This window comes from Arvicola amphibius, chromosome 4 (assembly GCF_903992535.2).
Source record: "Arvicola amphibius chromosome 4, mArvAmp1.2, whole genome shotgun sequence".
NCBI classification, from domain to species: domain Eukaryota; kingdom Metazoa; phylum Chordata; class Mammalia; order Rodentia; family Cricetidae; genus Arvicola; species Arvicola amphibius.
This window is the reverse complement of record NC_052050.1, coordinates 138,443,317-138,462,846: the sequence shown is the minus strand read 5'-3', so window position 1 is coordinate 138,462,846 and position 19,530 is coordinate 138,443,317. Positions and strand designations below refer to the sequence as shown.

At 45.0% G+C, this 19,530-nt stretch overlaps 1 protein-coding gene across 1 annotated transcript; it reads right to left on the bottom strand.

Moving 5' to 3' along the window:
- Window positions 1–1,140: 1,140 nt before the first annotated feature.
- On the bottom strand, window positions 1,141–14,139 carry Leprotl1 (leptin receptor overlapping transcript like 1). Its single transcript, XM_038328799.2, has 4 exons — window positions 14,001–14,139; window positions 5,509–5,584; window positions 2,738–2,924; window positions 1,141–1,447 (listed from the first exon to the last, which is right to left on the bottom strand). Exons 1-4 carry the CDS (start codon window positions 14,014–14,016, stop codon window positions 1,331–1,333), a joined length of 396 nt encoding a protein of 131 aa, XP_038184727.1. The 5' UTR covers window positions 14,017–14,139; the 3' UTR covers window positions 1,141–1,330.
- Window positions 14,140–19,530: the final 5,391 nt, after the last annotated feature.

Sequence of the window (19,530 nt, the reverse complement as noted above, 5' to 3'; positions counted from 1 at the left end):
CACACACACACACACAGATCCGGGTGATGGTGGCACAGGCCTTTAACCCCAGCACTCAGGAGGCAGGTGGCTGCCTGTGAGTTCAAGGCCAGCCTGGTCTACAAGAGCTAGTTCAGGGACAGGCTTGATAGTTACAGCAAAACCCTGTCTCAAAAAGCAAACAAACAAACAAACAAACAAAAAAGGAAAGAAACACACACACTCTCTGACCTCAAGAGACTGCTCTTATGGCCTGAGTCCCACGACTGTCCCGTCCCTGTCTTACCTGCAAGACTAACAAGTCACTTGGGAGTGGCGGCAAGGCCTCGAGGGGGAGGGGCGCTCTGAATGTATGGCAAAGCAGCTGTTTCCTAGTCGTCAAACGTTTCTAAACGCCATTAAACTATATCTGAAAAGTTCTCTGACTTAATATATACAATGTACAAAATAAGTTAAAAGGAGGAAGCGGGGGAAAGTTTTTGAGCATCTACAGTGCAAACACACAACTGTCCCATGCATGTCCACGTCACCCTCCGAGCCACGGGACCCGTCGCTTATAAAGTGGAGCTCAAATGGCGGAATTCCAGCTTTGCTTTCCCGCGCAGCGACTCACTGGCTTTGACCATAATAAACACGAATATAAACTGTGGTCCTAGGCTTGTTGTCACACTTGTACCTTAAAGTTTAACAGAAACCCCAACAACTGAAGAGAAAAACACTCTTTTGTAGCAATCCCATAAAATAATTCTCCACTCACTGTAAAACTAGCAACCCTTCTGGAGGGCATGGGCAGTGGTACTCGCCCCCCTGAGGTATAAATGCAGCTGTCTTTGCACTGAGTAAATAGTGTATACGGTATGTCAACGCTCTGAATGCTTGCATTCACCCGCGAGTGACGTCATCCTGACTGAATGAAAACTTACTTTCATATATATATATTTATAATGGATTAACTGATTTTTAGAGAAAATATGAACTTTAGCCCGTAATACAGCCAGAAGTTCTGAATTCCTGAACCAATGCAAATGGTTATTACATCCGAAAAAGGTTTAACATTGCATACTGATTTAAAAACAACCGAACAGGGAAACACGTAAGTATTTTAGATTCAGCAGGATACCATGGAAAGCACAGTCTAGAGAAGTGGGAAACCAGTCAAGCTTTTCCAAAAGAGAAAATCCTTTTAATCCTTAGCAAGTCCCCGTGGAAACAGCAGGCGTACAAGAGTGAGCAGGGAGCGCTGGGGACACCCCAGGAGCTCGCTGGACAATTCAGATCACGGTGCCCTCTCCTGTGCACGGACGGCCGACAGATGACACAAGTCCATGTGACAACAGTCCGGTGGCTCCTCTCACCACTGCTGCCAGCTGAAGTCATCGTTGCTTCCAAAGACCAGGAAGAAGCCCAGGATAGTCGCGAAGATGACGGTGTTTCCCGTGAGGACGAGGGCGCAAGCTCCCCACTCAATCTGTAGCGGGAAGAAGGCAACAGTCAGCAGGTGTGCAGATCAAAGGCCACTGGTAGCCAATCAATGCCCAGTGCACTGGCCAATCACAGAGGTAAGTAATGTGGCTTGTGATGACCGTCACAGTACCACACTCAACACTCTTACACAGTGTTTACATTTGCCATCATTGATCGATTGGAAAGTAGAGTTAGGGGGTGATAATTATTCCGGAACACGCTTCACTTCGATAATGACCATCAGAGCTTTGTTTGGCTCCATCTGTAGCCTGGGCATCTAGGGCTCACCCTGCCCCTGATGGGGATCCCGGCTCCACCCGCAGTTCTGAGGGTCCTCCCCCTCCAGGGCCATGGGCATCTAGGCTGCACCCTGCCCGGGGTGGATCCCTGGGGCCGCATAGGATTCCACAGTTAATGCTTACAAAGGAAGTTACTCTTTCTTAGTGAGTCTCAAAGTCTGGTTGGAACAGAGCGGGAGCCTTAAGCACCACTGATGCAAACATACTGTGCTTTCTCTGAAAGAGGCTGAGGGCATAACTGCCTCCAGCACACTTGAGGTGCGGCTAGTCTCCACCTTTCCAGAGCGGGAGGTGTGACTGCTTTCTCCTAGTTCACTTTCCCAGCTGCGGAGAACAACCTTCTCAGATGTCAAGGCTTTAGAGGTCAGGGTTCTCAACCTGTGGGGCGCGACTCCTTGGAAGTTGCTGGACAACCCTTTCCAATGGGTCACTTATCAGATACCCTGCATATCAGATATTTATGATTCATAACAGTAGAAAAAATACAGTTATGAAGTAGCAGTGAAATAATTTTAAGGTTGGGGGCCACCTCAACGTGAATGAAAGGGTCTGAACTAGGACGTTGAGAACCCTGCTCTTTACAGGGCAGACCACAGGAACTCAGCACGGGGGTTACTGTGCCCTTTCTGCCGCAGACCCATGCTTTGCCTTCCAACAGTTTCCCCTGACAGCAAAAACGAACAGAAAGACGAGGTTTAAATCTGTCCTGTACACCCTAACGTCTCAGGTCTCTCTTTTACACGACGGAAGTTTTTTTTTTTTTGTTTTTTTGTTTTTTTTGGTTTTTCGAGACAGGGTTTCTCTGCAGCTTTAGAGTCTGTACTGGAACTAGCTCTTGTAGACCAGGCTGGCCTCGAACTCACAGAGATCCGCCTGCCTCTGCCTCCCGAGTGCTGGGATTAAAGGCATGCGCCACCACCGCCCGGCTACGACGGAAGTTTTTAAGAAAGAAACGGACAGTCTAATGAAGACCTCCCCAGAAGAGGGCGGCTCACCAGGTGCGCTCTGGCGAAGACGACCGGGAGTCCGAAGGCGGAGACGACGATGCCTGTAGTGAGGAAGATGGCGAGCTCCTTACAGGCGTTGCTCATGGCGTCCGTGTCGTCCACCAATCTTCTTGCTATGCAGTACGGAATGGGTGAGAGGACGTAAAAAAACAGAACAAAGAGGGGCCAGTATTGGCTGGAAAAGAGAAAGAAGTTAGTGCGGTCTTCGTCAACCCTGTCACCTTCCAGCATACTAAACGCGTGTTTGTTTAAAGAGCATCGGGAATGACAAGGTACCAAACAAGCTGCAGCTGAAACTGAAGCCACAGACCTGTGGGGAATGTCAGAGTCAACTCGTCCCTGTATTCAATTACAGCACAATATTTAAAGGGTCTACTGACAAAATGCTTTATGAAATAATGAAAAAAATTAAAAAAATCACTTTAGCTTAATAAGGAGGCATATTGAAAATAAGAATATTTACACAAAACTTTAAAAATTAAGGACCCATGCCTTTGACATCCTGCCTTATCGTAATGTTAGAACCCATGCTTCCCTTAGCTGAAACCAAAATATAGGGCACCAACTGAAAATAGTGTTGTAAAACATGGTTTTTAGTTCGTCGTTAGCCATGCTGTGCTGATTTCATTTTCTGGTTTTAGCAACTGCAGTGGGGGAAGCTGTGTGAAGGGGACAAACTCCTTCCACTTCTTTGTTATGTTTTAAAAGCATATTATCAAATTTACAAGAAACAAATGGTCTTTAAAATTGACAAGCTTAAATACATACACAGCGGAGATTTGCTGAAGCTATTTGCTTTCTTTTTCTGAAGAAGATTTATTTTTATATGTTTGGCACGAATGTATGTGCATCGAGTGCATGTAATACCCAAAGAGGCCAGCAGAGGGCCTGGAACTGGAATTACAGACAGTGGGGAGGTACCACAGGGGTGTTGGGAACTGAACCTGGGTCCTCTGGAAGAGCAGCCAGTGTTCTTAAGCACTGAGCAATCTCTCCAGCGTGTTATGTTTTTCTTAATCTTTTTCTAAGTATTTTAAGTGAAATTTATATGCTTAAGAAAAAAGCTCAAACAATATAGAAATGCAAAATTAAAACCAGAAGCTGCTTTTAAATTTTTTTTAACCTAAGGAGCTTCTTGTGGACCCTCCACAAACCATACAAATTTAACCAAGGTAAAGCTCCACAGAATAGCATTTACAGATTTCCAGTCCTTCCTCATTCCTTAAGGTTAATACTGTCAGTCACTATTTCCCAATAATTTGTTTTTTGGTATGTGGACGTCTGCAAGGGTGAATTAGTGCCTGCATGCTCATGGGTACTGGCATGAAGGTCAGGGAACAACCTTGGCCACTGTTCCTCCTCAGGCACTGCCCACTTTTATTTGAGACAGGATCTCTCCCTGGCCTGGGGCTTAATGAAGAGGCCAGGCTGACTCCACCTCCCCAGCACTGGGGTCACAAACACGGAACACTAGACTCTGCTTTGGCATGTGGTGTGAAAACCAGTCAAGGAGGACTTGACTAATGAACTGTCTGTCCAGTCTCTACATTTTAACTCTGTGTGTGTGTGTGTGTGTGTGTGTGCGCCACAGTATGTGGATGTCGGACAGCCATCCTGGATGTCAATTCTCACCTACTATTGTTTGAGACGGGGTCTGTTTGCTGGTGTGTGTGCCAGGCTACCTGGCCCGGCAGAGCTTACAGATCCTCCCGTCTTCACTCCCATCTCCTCAGAGGAGCCCTGGGGTTACAGACATCTGCTACCACACCCAGCTATTACAGGGGTTCTTGGGATTTGAACTCAGGTCCTCACATTTCTGCTGCAAGTGCTTTATTCACTGTAACATTTCTCTCAGCCCATAATTTAGTTTTGGATGGGCATTTGTGACGTCACCAGTTTTCCATTTCCGCAATTACAGACATGGTCGCTGGGAACAGTGATTTTCTTACCCAGCTACATGTATCTCTACAAGCATTTGCAAGGTGTGTTTGTATGAGAATTTCATAGAAGCGGAGGGCCAGTTCCATGAACTACAGGATACAGGCAAACAAACTAGTTCCTAGAAATGGCACCTACTCACTTCCTACACCCCTACCTGACCGAGTCCCCGCTGGCATCCAGCAGTGTCTGTCTGCCCACTTCCTTCTTCACCAGTGGATTTCATGTAGCGTTGAGTGGGATTTAATATGTTTTCATGTGATTATCAGCAATGCAATCCTCTCTCCTCATTTGTGGTTCCCTTCTACTCATTTGTATTTTTAAAACTAAGTTACTTACATGTTAATTTTAAAAGTTTTCTAAACTGGGCAGGTGATGAATATCTAGAATTCTAGAACTTGGGAGGCTGGGGCAGGCAGACTATGAGTGAGGTCAGCCTGGGCTACGCAGTGAGACAATGTCTCAATGGAAGGGAGTTCTTTCTATTCTAGGGCAAGAAATCACCTACCTCGTGTGTTTAGTCGGCTATGTTCAGGAGCTGCCTATGTTATTTTCTATAATAAGATGTTTTAGATTTTGCTGGAGTATTATTGATGAGCAGTAGGGCCGAGCTGCGGTCACCAGGCCGTCACAAAAGCAGGTCACACCCCAAATCCCTCTGCCTGGGCATTCTGGTGTCTCTACAGATAACCCTTAAGCGGTGATTTTTCAGGAAAGGGTTGTTCTTGGTGAACAAGCATTTCCACCAGGGAAAACTTTAAAAGCAGGAGAGTTTTACCTTTAAACACTCAAAAAGAGGAAAACAAAAATCCATTACGTACTTGTATATTGGAAGGGCACATCCCAGCATCAAAAACATCAGGCCAATTGCTCCTCCAAATGACAAGCTAATGAGAGCTGCAAAACAGACAGAAGCCCAGAGAGCTCAGTAGAAGACAGGAGTGCAGCCTTTGTTCGCGCCCAGCCCAAGCACTACGTGAATCCCAGAAGTGAAGCACACCCTGCCCCCTCCCCTCAAAATTCCAGCTGTTAAAAGTGGCTCATGCCCAGTAATCTCAGCACTCAAGAGACTGAGGCAGGAGGATTACTACAAGCTAAATGTCAAACGATCTCAAAAACCAAAACAAAATGTGAACTGTCTTCAAAGCTGACAATTACAGAGTTTCAGAATCAGCTTCCACGGCGCCCTCAAAACAAAAGCGGTAGAGGTTGAGCGTCCTCCTTAGCCCTTTGAAAGGCTCTGAAATCTGGACGTCAGCCAGGCCTGCTGACACAGGTCTTAATCTCATCTCTAGGGAGGTAGGGGTAGATGGAACTCTGGTCTACATAGTGAGTTCCCAAACAGTCAGGGAAACATCATGAAACGCTGTTGCAAACAAGCATCTTGCCCCTCAAATACCTCATTATGGACATTCAAATATTCCCAAATTGGAGGAAATCCACAAGCTGAAACACATTTGTTTCCAAAAACTCCCAATAAGGAATCCTTAACCTGCACATCAGTTTAGACCGACTGCTAACACACAGCACACACCCAGTCACCATTGCTCAGGTCTATTAAGACCCCAGGGTTAATGCCCACCCCCACCATAGCACAAACATTATATTTAATCCACATGGGAGTGAAACACTTGCCACACAAGACTGATGGCCCCACTGATGGTCCCTGGAATCCACACAGAAGTGGAAGGGGAAACGCCACTCCATCAAGTTATCCTCTCATCTCCACACTCATCACACACAATAGGAAGGGAGGAGGGGAGGGAGGAGGGGCAGAAAAGCCTCACCGAAACAGAACACCAAAGTACCCAGAAAGAGAAGGAAGGAGAGGGAGAAGGCGGGAGGGAGGGAGAAGGATGAAGAAGGGAGAGAGGGAGGGACAGAAAAGTCTCACCAAAACAGAAACACAAAAGCACAAGACTGCAAGAAAAGCTGTTCAAGGATATGTGTAGCTAATGTATGATCTTCTTAAAAATTATTTTTAGAGAGCGTCTCACTGTGTAGCCCTGGCTGGCCTGGACTTTGCTATGTAGACCAGATTGGCCACCTGCCTCTGCATCTCAAGGGTTGGGATTAAAGGTATACACCACCATACATGCCTTGTTATTGTTATTTTTCAAATGCAAGACATTTACTATATAGACTTCATAGTAACATCGTGCCTATAGCTTTATTGGAACCAATCAATTTTGTTAGTCTTTTTTTTAAAAACAAAAACTAACTTCGTTTCTTAATAATGTACTTATTTTTATTTTATGTGTATTTTTTGTATGTTAGTCTGCATGTACATCTGTAAGGGTGTTAGATTCCCTGGAACTGGATTTACAGACAGTTGTGAGCTGCCATGTGGGTGTTGGGAATCGAACCTGGGTTCTCTGGAAGAGAAATCAGTTCTCTCAACCGCTGAGCCTATTTTGTTAGTCTTTAAACAGGTTACTGAAGCACAGTTACTTTGGCCCTCATTTCCCGAGTCCCAGGAAATCTGAAGGGTGTGAGCGCAGCCTGATTGGTGTGGATGTGGTGTGGATGTGGTGCACCGCCTTACCAAGGCAGCAGGAGGATGCATACTATAGTAAGATACACCTCTGAAGTCCCCGCACGTGTCTCCTGTACGTTAAAGTGAGAAAGGACTTTATTATATGTAACCAATGACCTAGATTTCAACCAAGAGAAAAGTGTTAGCTTCTACACAGCCTACATTTCTGCATCCCCAATGGCTAAGGACACGACTTGGTAAGATTTATTCCATTTTTTATTTAGATGTATGTATTTGGTGCGTGTCCTTGTGGAGGTCAGAGGATGCCTTGCAGGAGCTGTTCTCCTCTTCCACTGTTCTGGGGCTTTGGGGACAGAACGCGGGTCATCAGGTTGAGACCCAAGTGCTCTTCCTTACATGTTAAGGCATTTCACAGGCCCAGAAAGTAACTTTTTAAAAACTGGTATGGTTTACCTTAACAGAAAAGTTAAAATCCAAAAGATAAGTGAAAATCTAAAATGTACCAAGCAAAAACCTAAGCATACAGTAAACCAGGATCAGCGGCGAGGGTCAGACACCGGCTAAGATCACTGACAAGATGGCCACTGGCATTGTCTCGGCCGGCTGCGAGTCAGCTGGAATGCTGACTACAACACGAGTCAGGTCACCATGACAACAGTGAACTTGGTTATTAACGTCATTATATTTTATATTTCTGGCAGCAGTGGGGAAAAGTTGAAGAAGTGTTTGTTTTGTTTTAAACAGCAAACAGAGCATTCCAGGTTTACAGGGGATGCAGTAACTACAGAATACCGAGTTTCCCTTTTGTTCCTCACGGACCTGTCTAGAGTCCTGACTGGGTCACACAGGCAGTAACGTCCTGGCTTCCTATGGCACTCCTCCCTATTCTACCAGGCCTCTGTGCAGGGCTTTCACTCCATCAAACGTCAAGCACACACCAAGGAGCTGGCGGGCACTCTTCGGGCCCCTGAAGCCGGTGTTCCCGCCCCGCTCGGTCTCTCCTCTACCTTATTTCTATTTTCCCTTCCGCTCTCGTCTCAAGCATCTCCTCCTCAGAGCGACAACAGCTCTGCTACTGTATTTATTACTTACTGATGTACAGAGGGGCTGGGGACCAGCTCTGCGGGACAGTGCTTGCCTGGTGTATGTGAGGCTCTGGATTCAACCTCCAAGGACCGCGCATGAATACATAACACTTATTTACTCATGCAACAGAAACACCGAGCATTCGATGTGTGCCATGTCGCCCCTGCTGCTCAAGGCACAGCAACGAGGAGGGAAAAGCCAACAAAGCTTTTCCTTTTTGTGGCGTATGCATTCTAGTGGGAGAACTACGCAGGATTTTAAAATCATCCCGTTTTATTTACTGTGCGTTATTTGTGTCCGCATGCCGATGAGCCATCTGGCTAGACCCTAAAATACTAAACCATGACCGCGTGTGTGGTGGTGCACTCTGGGAAACCCAGCACTGTGTGGTGGAAGCAGCGAGGACCAGGCGTTTAAAGCCAGCTTTGACTATATACTGAGTTAGAGGTTAGGGCTATCCTGGGCTACTTGAAACCCCATCTCAAAAAAATCAATGTCAATACGCAAGCAAACAATGAGCCATCATCAATTTCACGGCTGCCGGGTCTGCCTTCTCGCTTACACATTTTCACTTTCTTAATTGTTCTGTCCCCTGAACAGGATTAGGCGTCCATGGGCATTACTTAAGATCTTGTGCACAAATGGGACCCCCTTCAGGATGAGTTTCCGATTTATTTATCTCCGTAGCCTTAGGATTTTCTGTAGTAGCTGGCAAACACCGGGGAATCGATCAACACTTCACCAAGGAATTAATGAGAACGTGAGATTAGACATTCTGCTTGCTTAGGAACATGAATTCTGGTAGAAGCTAGAGATTTAGAAAACAAAAGACCAGTGATGAATGCAAGCAAGGAAGGGGTGGGAATGCAGCCAGCCTGTCAAGGCGCTCTGATGGGCAACACCGGGCACAGCTTCAGTGAGAGGCGTGTGCGTGTGTGTGTGTGTGTGTGTGTGTGTGTGCGCGTGTGCGCGCGCGTGCGTGCGCCTGCCAGGGGCCCTCAACTGCGTGTGGGTCCTTGCTTAGTCACCACAGCAGCAATCCAAACTGATCCCTATTCATCTTCCCCTCCCAACTCTTCCTCTTCTGTTTCTGACACCCATGCCCCAGCTTTAACACCCAGTACCAACTGTAGAATGAACATAGCCCAGTGAGAGAGGAGACAATGGCACTGTGTTCTGGCAAACTAGTTACCTCAATAACTTAGCTAACTCAGTTCTTTTTTCTATAAATGAGAAGGACTGTATGGAAAAAGTAAGCAAGACCCTAAACACCGAAGATACTATTAAAAAAGAGATTCTGAAGAAAAAACACCTCTACTCTGGGAAATGCAGCCACCGAAAAGCTTAGTGCACCATTGTAAATACTGTAGAGAAGACAGAATTTATCCAGAAGTCACCTGGGATAACCTGTTCTACTGGAAGAAGTGAGAATCAGAGTTTGAGTTAGCAAGCTTCAGGCTAGCTTGGGCTACATGAGAACCAACTAGCCAACTAGTAGACAAACTACCATCAGCACCAGCAGCAGCACCACCAGTACCACCACTAGCACCACAAAACTCCACCAAAACAAACAAACAAACAAACAAACAAAACAAAATCTAAAGCTAGGTATGGTGATCCATACTTAGCATTCAGCAGAGTGAGGCAGGAGGATAGGGTGTTCAGGGGAGCCTTGACACATGACTAGTTCCAGGCCAGAGTGGCCCACATATCAAGAGGCTGTAAGGAAAGAAAAAGAACACCCATAGTTAGTTTCATTTCTTAATAGCTCATGTGCTCAGAACTAAAGCCCAGAAATCACTGTTACTTGAGTCTTATGATGTGAAACTTTGTAAAAAGTCTGATGTTTTGTTTCCCACATTGAAATACATTAGAAGTAGATGAAAGACTTGCATACAGTCAACAACTGCTTCCCTACAGGAGACTGGGGAAACCTAAGTCAGGCAGGAAAAGAAAAGTCTTTCTTAAAATGTCTTGCAGTCTTCCTAGCAAGAGAAAGGGCTTAATGCGTCTGAGGTTAGCTCTAATCTGTGACAAAGAACACACGTCTAGATTCGTTTTTAAAATTTGTGATAGTGACGCACGCCTTTAATCCCAGCACTTGGAGGCAGAGGCAGGTAGATCTTTGAGTTTGAGGCCAACCTGGCCTTTAGAGAGTTCCAGGACAACCAGGGCTACACAGAGAAACCGTCTTGAAAAGACAAACAAACAAACAAAACCCCAACTAGAATAAAGCTTAGTTTAATGAAGAGAGAGCAAAAGAGCCACTGAGAAGCTAAGCATGGTGGCACATGCCCATGAACCTATGAAGAAGGCTGAGGCGCTGACTGTGGGCTCCAGGTCAGCCTAGACTACACAATGTCTCAAAAAAGCAAACACACAAAAGTTAACTTTAATCAAAAAATATCAAATGGAAAAAAGAAAGCACATTTAACAAGTGGTGCTGGCATAACTGGATATCAACATGTAGAAGAATGAAAATAGACCCATATCTATCACCATGCACAAAACTCAAGTCCAAATGGATCAAAGACCTCAACATAAAGCCAGCCACGCTGAACCTTATAGAAGTGAAAGTGGGAAGTACACTTGACACATTGGCACAGGGAACCACTTCCTAAATAGAACCCCAGCAGCACAGACACCGAGAGAAACAATTAATAAATGTGACCTCCTGAAACTGAAAAGGCTTCTGTAAAGCAAAGGACACAGTCAACAAGACAAAACGACAGTCTACAGAAAGGGAAAAGATCTTCACTAACCCCATATCAGACAGAGGTCTGATCTCCAAAATATACAAAGAACTCAAGAAATTGGACACCAAAAGATCACATAATCCAATACAAAAAAATGGTGTACAGACCTAAAAAGAGAACTCTCAACAAAGGAATCTAAAATGGCTGAAAGACACTTAAAGAAATGTTCAACATTCTTAGTCATCAGAGAAATGAAAATCAAAACAACTCTGAGATTCCATCTTACACCTGTAAAAATGGCCAAGTCAAAAACACTGATGACAACTTATGCTGGAGAGGTTGTAGGGAAAAGGGAACACTTCTGCATTGCTGGTGGGAATGAAAACTGGTACAACCCCTTTGGATGTCAGTGTGGTGATTTCTCAGAAAATTAGGAAACAACCTTTCTCAAGACCCAGCAATACCACTTTTGGGTATATATCCAAAAGATGCTCAATCATGCCACAAGGACATGTGCTCAACTATGTTCATAGCAGCTTTGTTTGTTATAGCCAGATACTGGAAACAACTCAAATGCCCCTCGATTGAAGAACGGATAAAGAAAATGTGGTTAATTTACACAATGGAGTACTACACAGCAGAAAAAAATAATGACAGCTTGAATTTTGCAGGAAAATGATGGAGCTAGAAAACATTATTTTGAATGAGGCAACCCAGACACAGAAAGACAATTATCACATGTACTCCCTCATAGATGGTTTTTAAACATAAAGCAAAGAAAGTCAGCCTACAAACCACAATCCCAGAGAACTTAGACAACAATGCAGACACTAAGAGAGACGTACATAAATCTAATCTACATGGGAAGTAGAAAATATAAAAAGACAAGATCTCCTGAGTAAACTGGGAGAATGGGGACCTTGGGGGAGGGTTGAAGGAGGGAGGGGAGAGGCAGGGAGAGGAGCAGAGAAAAATGTAGAGCTCAATAAATATCAATAAAAAAATTTCACTTTGAAAAAAAGTTAACTTTAAAGACAAGAAGAAGAAGGAGAAGAAGAAGAAGAAGAACAAGAAGAAGAAGAACAAGAAGAAGGAAACAAAAGATAAGGTTCTGGCACTGAAACACATTTAAAACACAAGATCCTATTACAGATATTACAGATACTATATGAATACTGTAAGAAAATTATTATTTTAAAATGTTAAGCTAAGATCAATAATTTTAAAATATTTATTTTAGTGTGTGTGTGTGTGTGTGTGTGTGTGTGTGAGGTGCCTACTGAGCTGGAGTTACAGACTTTGGTGAGCTAGGATGGGGGTGCTAGGATCTGAACTTGGCTGTACGTTGAGAGCGATAAGCACTCTTATCCGTCTCTCCAGCCCATAAAACTACCAATGTATTTATTTATACAAGAGCCAATTCTTCTGAACACTCACATAAGAGAAGGCAAATCTCGTGGAAGTGTTGGGGGGGGGGGGAATCAAGATACCCTAGGGCCATATTTCTAAACATTCAATACTCAGTATTTAAAAGATGTCCAAACGCGACTGCATGCGACATCTCCATCTCTTAAGTCATTACAGACAAAAGCTGAGAACTGCTCAAAAGTGCTCCCCAAACCAGTAATGTTTCTTCAGTCTTATGACACTGGCAACAAGGTGGCTGATTTTATATAAATGGTGTCTTCAGTGACACACCAGTAAGGCAAGAATTCATACAGTCACTGAGTGATGCAAGATGAAACAGGAGTGTGGTTTCTACTCCCAAAGCCTCCCGGCCAGGGATGGAACAGCCCAATTACCTAGCAAAAATTCTCTTGAGACAAGCTGATGATGGGTCTGTGACTACAAAAGGTGACGGGGTCAAATTCCCGAGTCTGGGAGTTAGCAGAAAACAGAATTTATTACAAAGTAACAGGCAACCCGCCTAAGAAATATATAATGATCTCGAGAGCCTTGCTACAAAGGCGATATAAAGGCCCACAGGAAGAAGTATCTTGATGACCAATCGTAACTTTAGAGCCCATTGAGAGAAATCTTTAAAAATGTAAGTAAAATTCCGTTGGAGTCACTGTCCCTAGATTAGCATTACCCGCATTTGGAGAATCACAAAGTGTTTTCTTGTTAAAAGAGTCCCTCATTAAAGACACCGAAGAAATGGGAGGAGGCACACACAGGCAACAATTCTAAAAAACTGCAACATTTTACAATAACTTCCGTTCACATTAGGATTTGAAAGGATTCATTAGAGTTCAAAAGGAGATCTGAAAGTATCCTACTGGCTCAAATGACAAGGTTCTATAAAGCAAACGAAACGTTTTTCGGGCACCGAGAATGAACAAGACACCATAAAAATGTGACCCTGGGAGAAAGCTCAACCCAAATCGCCCTCTCCAGCGAGGTGGGAGGCACCACCAACTGTTTACTTCCTGCTTGGCTGTCTCCTCCACAAAGCAGGTCAAGAAATCTCAAAGCGATCCGTTGATAAGTAGACAGAAAACTTTCCTCCTAACCCCAGGGGCAAGACTACCGAGCAACAGCCCCTCTCTCCAAAGGATGCAACAAACAAGTTATCTTTCATCAAGTCAGTTACCTTATCTTTTTTTAAAAAAAATCACAACTAAAAAAGTGTCAACGTGCAACTGTGAGGGAAAGGCAGCCTTCGGGTGAGCATCCGGGCTCTGCTGCACCGTACAAACAACACTATCAAGATGCATCCGATTTAGAGGCAAGGAAAAGATGGTGCACAGGGATCCCGGGAGTGGATGCAGAACTCGGGCTTCGGAGAGGACCGCGTTCGTGCCTCGGGTGGGAAACTACCCTGATGTGCGGGGCCGGGCATCCCTCCCGATCGCAGCCCTCAATGTCTCTGGCTGCAAACTCACTCACAGCATTCCGTGGCCCGGCTGCCCGGCTCTGGTCCAGGGGCGGAGCGCGGGGTACGGCCGGAAAAACCGAGGCTCGGTCGTCCCCCACGCCGCCCCGCCCTACCCCCCGCGGCCCCTGGCCCCGCGGCCCCGCGCCCCAGGCCCACCTTTGATGCCCGCCATGGCGGTGACGTCGCTCCTGGCTCCACGACCCGGGCGGTGGCCGGGAGACCCGAGACGCGCGACGGCGGTCAGACAACACCCGGAAGTGCACGACGCAGCACTTCCGCCGGCGGCTCGCGCTCGCGCGGGGGCGTGGGGGGCGCGCGGGTCCGGTTCGGGGCCCGCCTTCCTCCGGAGCTGCGGGGCGGGCTGCGAAGTACGGGGCAGGGTCTGTGGTTCCCATCGGACCCGGGAGGCGGCAGCGTCGGCCCGAAGTCCCCGCGGTCTCGGGAAAGGCGCGTGAGGAGCTCGCGAAGACGCGGGCGACGTCCCTGCTCTATCGCTTCAGGTTCTGCACGGCGAACCCATTTCTCCCCCGCACCAGCCAGTCTGTGACTCGGGAAATGGGTGGTCTCTGCCTCTCTCCTTAGGTTCTTACATAGATCGGGCTCTGACGAGAACCATCCCCCCTTTTGGGGAGTCATGGAGGGGGATAGTAAAGATGCATCCTCTTGGGAGTCTGTTTGGCTCGCTGTTTTCTTGGTGACAAAAGGGATGGGGGCTGGGGCGTCCAGCAGAGATAGAATATATTTTTGTAATCTTCCCGCATATATGCTGGGGAACCGGGTAGGCTTTGGAAAGAGCAAAACCAGGTTTAGTTTCTGACCTCAGGTTGTTTGCGGACTAAAAAGGGGGAATACTCAATACTCAACAAGAGTAAAAGTTCAACGAAGATAATCGCTCCTAAGAAAAATCTCCACTTCAAATGTACCACTGTGGCATAAAGGTTATTTTAGCTGAAAACAACAAAAAAAGACATAGGCATTGACTGCTCTCTTTTCTGTACAAAAGCAGAGTGTAAGACTGATTCTTGTAAAGGTAGCAGGAACTTCCCCGTGTTACATAAAAAGATATTTGCAACACAAATTTTCCCATTTGTAAATATTTTCATTTCTGAGGATGAGACAGCTGTCTCTATAAGCAGCCCCAATTGGAGTCTGCAGAAATGTTATAAAAATAGCTTTTATTAGTTGGTTTCTCTCTGAAAGCCCACACTTCTTTCATCTAATCCCTTCCCCACTATGCATTGCCCTTTCTTAAAATGCAGTATAGGCTCCCAGACCTAGCCCATTGGTTTTCCCTTATTTGGAGCCTTACTAGGCCTGGGAAATACATTTTCTCCTTTAAATCTGCCTTGTGGCTGTTCACTGTGCAAATCTCAGCTGTTGGAACTAATTAAGAAGGCAGAGGAAACCTTTATCCTAGGAATATCTAGGAAATAGAAAAGGGTAGTTCTTTGGTTTGATCTGACAACTTTCTCTTCATGGAAACACACGGTTGGTTGGCTTGCGTCTTGGGGTGCGTGAAAAGGGGAGAGTTGGAGAGGGGAGGAGCCAATGGGTTGGTCAGGGTTGTTATAGGCCCTATCTAGAAACTTCTGGAATTTGTACCTGCACGCACTGAAAGGGAGTCACCCTATAAATTTATCGGGGAGAATTGAAACTGGGAGGCAGGAGCACCTGGGCATATTTAAAGCATGTCAGGGAAACCAGGTCCAGGAATTTATGGGACCGAAAAGATGTGTATATAACTCTTGCCTGAACCTCATAAAGCGTTGCTACTTAGCACAGCGATGACTTGGCTCTATACCAACTTATTATAGGATACCTGGTGTGTATGTTAAGAACCAAGAACTTCCTGACTGTTCCCCCCTGCTGACCCAACCTACTCCGCTGTCTGCCTGTCCAGATGCCTGCTCGTTGGTTGGGATCTGGACCTGATCTGCCGTTTTTTTTTTTTTTTTTTGCTCCGGATCCAGTTGGGCTTGTTCACACTGAAACTGATTTCTGCAGCTTCTTTCTCAAACCCGACTTCCACCAGCACTGGCCTGCGTCCATGTCTTAGCAATCAATACAAACTTAGTCCACTCCTGAGTCTCTTCAGCTCTGCTTTGGTCTCTTTAACATGCATTCGTTCTGTAACTCATGTATAAGTATAGAGACACATAAGTGTATGACTCTATGCTGTATGATATTTGAGTTAATATTAGTAATTGTGAGTGGAATAAAGAGCTTGAACTCATCTAGTCCAAGATACTAAGGTAGGCAGATTATATCGCAAATTACTGCCATTGAAATCACTAAACTTGGGTTGGAGAGATAGTTGAGTGATTAAGAGCACTGGCTGGTCTTCCTGGGGACCCAGGTTCAGTTCCCAGAACCCGCATGGCAGCTTACAAATGTCTGTAAATTCCAGTTCCAGAAGATCTGACACCCTTACACAGACATACACGCAGGCAAAACGCCAATGTATATAAAATAATAAATTAGTCATAAAAAAGAGATCACTATACTTCGTGAATTTATTCTTATTCAATAAATTTTGACATTTCCACATTTTGGAAAGACCCAAAAATGCTCAACTCCGTTTTTGGCATTGTGCGCTCCAGACATAAAACTGTGGGGAAACCAATGATTCTATTTCAAATGTCCCCACTCCACCTGCTCTCCTTTTGTTCTGTGGCGCTCAACATCGAAAGCAGGAGTGGTTGTGTACACGTTGCTGGTCAGCGTTGATGGCTGTGGATGGAAAGTGTTGGGTTCACACGGAAGGCTTGTAGCTTGGCTCTGAGGAAATGCATTTAAAAAGTGCTTTGTGAGGTAGCTTCCAGAAGCTCTTGTGCTTAAGTAGTATTCCCTGGTTGATTTTGAATACAAATGTACCGAGCATTGGATGTCTTTAATGACATCACAAGGGAAGTCAGACTGCTTGCCTGGTCAGAGGGTTCTGTATACTTTTGCTCCTATAGTCACAGTATTAAAGGACTTTGCCCTCCTTTAACTTTCCCCGGGAATTCAGTCTTTGTAGCGAAAATGCAAACAAAACAAAACACACTACAATAACCGCTTAAAGGTCTATTTGGGTCTCCTAATAATGTCTAAGGAACAAAAACCAACCAAAAACAAAAAAACAAGCCAACAGGTTACCACTCACCACTCAAAAGACCCCTTTGGTTTTCTGATACTGCCTAGGGTCTAGAAACTTGAAACATTTAAAAATGGTGTTTTCAAATGTTGTATTCAAAGACCGGCTATCTTCAGATGCGTTTTAAACTCCCAGGTTCTACTTTACATTACCTGAATTAGAAACTTTTGTGGACAAAGCCGAGAAACCTAAGATGTTAAGATGCATCTTGAATGGTTGCCATGCAAACTATGGCTTGAAAATCATTGTCCCCAAAGGGAAGAATGGTAGGGACTTTGTGGAGTTTTTCAAGCAAATCCTTTATGTTTGCTAGTGTTATATGTTTAAGCTATATCTTAAAGCATTTCACATAGTAGTGAATCCTCATGACCTTTCACGACTTCCTAACCTCCAAAATTAATCCTCAGAGGTGGGTAAGAGGAGAGAGTTCTTTACTGGGCAACTGCTGTGTTTGTAATACTTTAGGATACATTTGACTGGGACTGGACAAGATAGCTCAGTGGTTAAGAGCCCTTGCTGTTCTCGCAAAGGATCTGGTTCAGTGTCTGGCACCCACACAGTGGCTTACAACCATTTGTAACTCTAGTTGCAAAAGATCAGTGCCATCTTCTGGCCTTTGAGGACACGGGGCACACATGGTGCATGAACATACATGCAAGCACTCACACATATTCATAAACAATTCTTTAAAAGAGATAGCTCTGTGACCCTTTCATCACTATTAGCTGGGCATTCTAATTCTTATAGACAGACAAAGCACGGAGAAACATTTAGTTTTTGTTTAAACAACTTTTATTATGGAAAAAATTTAAATACTGCACATGAAAAGTACCAACAATAGTATACTGAATTCCTGTATACTGCAAGGCACTTTCGATTTACAACAATCAGTTAATGTTGGTTTATTGAGTCTCCCTACCCATGTCCCCTCCTCCACATAGCTTTTCTTCATTTGATTCTGAAGCACATTCCAGATACTTCATTGGGTGTGCGTGTGTCAGAGGAATGGTTGAGTTACAGCTGGTGAGTGAGAATCTTCTGTCATTATGTGGGATTTGAGGCTGGCACCTGAAGTGTGGGGTAGCTGTATATACTTAGCCCCGATCCAATGAGATCTGACCCCATCTCGCAGCAGGTGTACCAGAATGGACGTGGCGTTTAGGACAGCAGAGTGGTGTCCAGCGGAGAACTGTTCACTATGTAGACAAATCCTTCCAGAACACATTGTGTCACAGAAATGTTCTCCACTGTGACAGCCCCCCCCCCCCCAGGATCTTATCTAACAATCTCTTTATTATGACAATACACATCCTTCACATCAGCTGCTTTCTTCTTCAGGGCACCCGTTATTTGTTTGGCTCATTTCCCATCAGAATATAAATTAGGACACCTTTCTATGTTTTAAAAATCTCCGTCTAGAACTAGAAATGGCACCTAATGGGGGTCTCAGAGAGCAGTTTTCTTGTCAAGGCAAGTAGGTGATTCTCCATTGCTTCAATTTCCCAGCAATCATGACCAGTATTGACCATTTCCTCTTCCAACTACCATGCTGCCACTTCCCTTTTCTTGTTTTCTTCCGTTACATCTTTTATTCTGTGTGCGTGTGTGCATGTGTGCGTGTGTGCGTGTGTGTGTGTGTGTGTGTGTGTGTGTGTATGTGTGTGTAGTGGGTAGGGAGAGGCCTACTATGTCAACTTTATGTGAGTTCTCTTTTCACTTTTATGTGGTGTCCTAGTTTTCTTTTTTTATGGCTGTGATTATCATATTCTGACCAAAAGCAGCTTGCAGAAGAAAGAACTGATTTCATCGTCAGGGTTCACAGTTCCTCCCTGAGGAACGTCAGGGTGGGAACTCAGGGCAGGAACCGAAGGCAGGAGCTTAAGCAGAAGCCATGGAGGGACACTGCTCACTGTTTTGTTCTCCATGCCTTGCTCAGCCTGGTCTCTTATACGAACCAGAAGCACCTGCTCCTCTTGTATCGCTGCCCCCAGTGAACTGGGTCCTTCTACATCAATTATTAACCAAGAAAATCTTCCTACAGATTTGCCTCCAGACCAGTCTGATGACGTTCCCTCTTCCCAGATGACTCTAGTTTGTGTCAAATTGGCAAAAACAAAACAAAACACCCCCCAAAACAACACGCAAAACCACCCCCCCCCAAAAAAACCCAACTAGCCCATATGGGTGTCAGGGATCAAACTCAAGACTTCATTCGTGGCTAGGGCTTTTATTGATTGAGCCACTTCACTGCCCCCTTCCTTCCTTTTGTTACCAGAGCGAGATTACTTTTCAGATTATTTTTAGGACCTTCCACTCCAGATAGAAACAGCAGTAGTCCCATAGTTTGGGCCTTCCCCCTTCTTTGCCTTGTCTAAATTTTATGACTATCTGGTTCTTTCTATGGCATTAAATAACATTTTCATATTAATAACATAATGGGCAGACTTACATTGACTCTGAAGTTTGGGTATGGCTATCTTTTGTCTAGTTGGCCTTTATGCTCTGATACTTAACACTCAACTCAAATTCAACCAGTTAAGGATTGAATTC